Source organism: Poecilia latipinna, unplaced genomic scaffold, assembly GCF_001443285.1.
Source record: "Poecilia latipinna isolate Pla-1442-1.1 unplaced genomic scaffold, P_latipinna-1.0 Scaffold2681, whole genome shotgun sequence".
NCBI lineage: Eukaryota > Metazoa > Chordata > Actinopteri > Cyprinodontiformes > Poeciliidae > Poecilia > Poecilia latipinna.
The window spans coordinates 72,322-77,370 of NW_015115297.1; the positions used below are offsets into that span (position 1 = coordinate 72,322).

General features: G+C 40.8%; 1 protein-coding gene across 1 annotated transcript; it reads right to left on the reverse strand.

The window, feature by feature from the left end:
- Positions 1–409: 409 nt before the first annotated feature.
- Positions 410–2,520, reverse strand: LOC106938748 (tripartite motif-containing protein 16-like). The gene has a single exon (XM_015020893.1). The coding sequence runs from the start codon at positions 2,500–2,502 to the stop codon at positions 922–924; it is 1,581 nt and encodes a 526-aa protein (XP_014876379.1). The 5' UTR covers positions 2,503–2,520; the 3' UTR covers positions 410–921.
- Between the last annotated feature and the right edge of the window lie 2,529 nt (positions 2,521–5,049).

A 5,049-nucleotide genomic window follows, 5' to 3' on the forward strand; every position in this document is an offset into this window, starting at 1 on the left:
TATCGGCTCCCATTGTAAAAGTAGCTCAAACATCCAACCGTTCCGCTTCTTCACTTCCTCCTCTGTGCTGAGAAATGTTGATGCTGAGTGTCGTTTTAGCTAAAAATTCTGTAGTTTATTTTTTTTTACTGAAATTAATTGAATAAAACCCGACTTCCTTAAATCTGATTTCCCCTCAAGGTCAGGATTATTTGTCTTGTGTCTTTGTTTAAAAAGTGACAATAAAATCCATGTTCTGTTTAGGTGTATGTTTGTAAAGACCTGGAACGTAAAAGTTTGGTTTAAAATCTAAGTGATGGTTTACTGAAGAAAATTATATTTTAGAAAATAGAGATGAGTAGAAAATGTGGAAACAGTAAAAGTACATGAAAAAATATATTTTTTATTATTCAGCACAAACTATTAAAAACTACATATGAACAATGTGATTTAACTCATTCATAAAGTGCATAAAGATGTAACAACACAATCTTCCAGTAGGTGGCAGTGTAACCATCTCTATAGAGAATCATTCAGACAGATCAGAACAAATAAGAACAAATATAATGAGAAATAACATTAAAATATATTTGGATTCAAACTTTACAATCATCCTTAACAGAACTGAACAGCAAATCAACATAAAAATCAACAAGACATTAAATGAGCTGAAGTTCACAAAGAGACGACGACATCTGTTGTCTCATAACACAAAGAAGAACATGACAAAAAACAAAATGGCTTCACTTTAACAAACTCAGGAATTGTTTCACATTTTATTTGAAAGTTTTGCTATTAAAAGCAACAAAACTGGTGAAAAGAAAGTGGTGACAATTTTTGAAGATGATTTTTTTAGGACACAAATTAATGGTTTTAAGAAAAAGCTTGCAAAAATAAAACAAAACAAAACAAAAGAAAATAAATACTATAGCCTAATTTTGTTTACTTAAGTCTACAGAACTCTGCAGAGTACCCAGTTTCAGAACCAATGCAAACTGCAGCGTGAAGCGGCTCAGTGAATCTGGTCTGGACTCTGTGGATCAGAGTCATGGATTCAGAGACGCTGTAGAAGGACAGAATACCTGCTTCATGGTCCAGGTACACTCCGACTCTGGAGGAAACTGGACCTGAGATGGAGGTTGAGATGTTGTTATGCCAGAATATATACTTGTTCTGTTGAAAGTCTAATGCCCAAGATTTATCATTACTTCCAAATATACTGTCATCTTCTTCTCTGATGATATTTTTGTATGCCACTGATACATAAACTCTCCCTCTGCACTCCACCTCCCAGTAACAACGTCCAGTCAGACTCTCTCTACTCAGAACCTGACAGTAATCAGTGAATCTGTCTGGGTGACTGGAATAAGACTGAGGTTGATCCATCACGGTTGCCTTTCTATTTCCCTCTGATAGTAACAGATAGTTATTAGCCGTGTTTGGATCCAGAGTGATTTCATATGAATATTTTAAGAATCCAGCTCTGGTCTTTGGCTCTGGTTCTGATGGTGAAACATCCACCCCAGTGACCATCAGTGAGATGTTTGTCCATGAGTCTCTCAGGACGTCCTGTAGTTTCTCTCTGAGCTCTGACACAGCTGCTGTCACGTCCTCAAAGTGTCTCAGAGGACGGATGTTGATGCTGGATGAGTGTGTCGACTCACTGAGTGCTGGCAGTGAGGGGTAGTTGAGGAGAAACTGGTTGTGATCCTCTGTGTGTGAGAGCTGCTCCAGCTCAGCGTCTTTCCTCTTCAGCTCAGTGATCTCCTGCTCCAGCTTCTCCTGAACATCTTTGACTCGACTCACTTCAGTTTCCTGCTGGGATCTGATCTGCTGCTTCACATCAGAGCTTCTTTTCTGGAGGAGACGGATCAGCTCAGTGAAGATCTTCTCACTGTCCTCCACTGTTTTATCAGCAGAGTGATTGATGGCCTCCACCTCCTGTTGAAGCAGCTTCACATCTTTCTCTCTGTCCTGGATTCTCTGCTGGATGTTTCCTCGTCTCTCCTCCAGCTCTCTCTGCCTCTCAGTCCTTTCTGCTGCAGCTGATACTGTGTCGTAACGAGAGCAGATGTTCTCCTTGAGGTTCTTGGACGGCTCCACCAACCTGTGATTCCTTAATTGAGGCTCATCAAAATGAGCCTGTAGGTGTTTCTCACAGTAAGAGGCCAGACAGACTAAACAGGACTTGATGGCTTTCAATTTTTTTCCAGTGCAGAAATCACAGGCCACGTCTTCATGTCCAGTATAACGGTGATCAGCAGGAGCAGCTTGGGGTCCAGTCTTCTTCAGCCGCTCCACTAAAGCTGCTAGGATGGTATTTTTACACAGGTCGGGTCTTGGTTTAAAAGTCCTTCTGCACTGAGGACAGCTGTGGATTCCTTTCTGATCCTCTTCATCCCAGTGAATCTTAATGCAGGTGAAACAGTAGCTGTGTCCACAGGAAGTAGTCACTGGATTACTCAGTAGATCCAGGCAGATCGAACAGGAGAAAGTCTCCTGGTCCAAAAGACATTGCGCCATTTCTCCAGTCAAACTGACTGTGAGTTTCACTTTGTGAGAATATATTCTAAGCTATTGTTTTAAGAAAGAATGTCATCTGTCAGGTTTGTCACCTACGTATTTGCTACCCCAGCTGTCACTGCTAGGAAGAGGATGAATGTGGAATGACTGGAACTGCATGAAAGCAGGAAGAAGAAGGGGGAATGCCAGACTTACAGTGTGAAAAGACAAATAGCTTAAGGGAAAAACTGATTTTCTATCTGTATTTCCTTCAACCATAAACCTCTATATTGGGAAAAAAGTGTTTATTTGATTTCAGTTCATTGCAGGTGTTGCTTATTTTACAGATCTCAAAAGGGTAAATGTGATAAAAATATTCAGCGGTTTCATACTCAAAACCCCCAAAAAGGTAAAAATTGGAACAAGTAATGAAAACTCAACTGAGACAACAAGGTAACCATGGAGGACTGACAAACAACACAACAGTCTGTCAAAGAGTGTCTGCAGCCACAAAGAAAGAACTGGGGATTGCCTCAAGAAAACAGCTGAGTGGTTAGAAATGAACTGCAGACGTGAGAAAGTCAGAACTGATCCACAGAGGATCAGTTCAACCACCAGGAGAAAATGGTTGAACAAAATAACACAAGAATTAGACATTATTAAAACACAACGAAACACACAAAGGAATCAGACTCACATAATCCCAGTGCAATACAATATTAAAACCAAAGTGTTAAATAAAACCCAAACTGTTCCAACTGATGACAGATTGCCTCCTCTGAAGGGTCTTCTGAAAAAAATCCATGAAACAGAAACAGGTGGAAAGCCGGACAGTACAGAAACAAATGTATTAAGACACAGGGTGTCATGAAGTGTGTGGTTGGTGGTGGGGAGGAGAGACGCCGAGACCCAGGTATGGTGATGATGATGTTTAATGATGAAAATAAAGCACACAGTCCAAGGCAGGCAGCACGGCAGGAACAAGCACGCAGCTAATAGCCGGTAGCAACTGACTCACAGGACTATACGGGAGCTAGCACTAACCAGGACTTATCAGTACAACTGGCGAGTAGACAAACGACAATAGACAAACACAACCAGGACTTAACAGTTCAACTGGCGTGACGAACTACGACATAGACAAGGACCCGACGAAGAACACAGACAACAGGTGGTTATAAATACACACGGGGTAATTAAGGGAATGAGACACACCTGGGGAGCAATCAACGGGGAGGACAGGACAGAGACTCACAGGGAAACGGGACTGAACACAGAAAACTCAAATATAAACACACAAAAACACGGATCTTGACACAGGGTACCGTGAAGGATACTACAGGATCAATCAAGGGCGATTATGGTGGAACCCAACATGTTGCAGGATACAGAGATGCAGCAGGGCCAAAAGTTTGAGGACAAATAGTTAGCAAATGGCTAAGGCTTGTTAGCCTCAACCCAGTCAAAGAATTCAGGAGCAACAACTGGAAGAGGTTTGTCATCCTCAATTTCCTCTAAATGCAAAGACTGTTGCAGCAACAGGTTGTTCTTGACACTCTGGGAGACCTGGGAGTTTCAGAGGAAGGTCATCCTCAGCTCCTTCCAGGAGAACAAGGAATTTCCACACAAACCCACTGAAAGCAAAGCGTCTCACAGGCTGGTTGTTACCGACCCCATCAGTGATCAGGGAGATTTAGGTCCTAATAGATTATTTCTGGGATTAACAAGAACTGTTCAGGTAGGAAATCCTTGACTTCCTCTGGGAGCAAATGGATCTTCAGTGGATGGTCACATTCAAGTCTCTCCAGAAGTAGAGATAACTTAACCTCATCCTCGATCACCTCTGGGAGGAAATGGAGAGGGGCTTCTTACTCCACCTTGTTTGGAACCACCAGGCATTGAATCCTTGAATGGAAATGTTAATGATTTCATCTGTCCTCTTGCTGAAACATGAAGGAGGGCAACGTTTTATAAAAATAACAGGTTTAAAAACCTTAAGTGCCCTCAACCTTTCTCTCCTATTCAGCTTTAACTCATTTTTATGTTTCCTAGTGATTAACATTTTGGAGATATGATATTGCTCTTGTGGAAGATTTCCTTAGTGATTCCGTCTTTGAGGAACGACTGAGAGTGAAGACCAGAGTAAAATGCATCATAAAACCTCTGATAAACTCTGCAGCAGCTTCAGAGTCTGGTAGGAAATTTAAAGCAGAACCGATGAAACATTAATACCAAAGATGTATCAGTTTAATGTTCTTAGAAAATATAATGCTCACACTGACATTTTCACAGTCATCTTCTGCTTACATATTTATTTTTCTTTCAGTCACATAAAAAGAACATCTTCTTTCTTCTTTTTCAGTCATTCATTACTTTCGGTTTTGTCCAAACACACAGAGCTCAGCAGATATGGGGCAAGTTTTCTGCCATAATTTGAGAGCACACATTTTCAGTCTAAAAGCAGGATTACATGTCTTTGGGTCTAAAAACGTTTAGTACATTTGCTTACATTTTCATTTTGAAAGCAAGATTACATGTCTTTCTTCTCAAAACTTGTAATGTTTCTAC

Bases quoted from the DNA above. Each gene is read 5' to 3' on its own strand.
- LOC106938748 (XM_015020893.1), bottom strand. From the start codon at position 2,502: ATGGCGCAATGTCTTTTGGACCAGGAGACTTTCTCCTGTTCGATCTGC.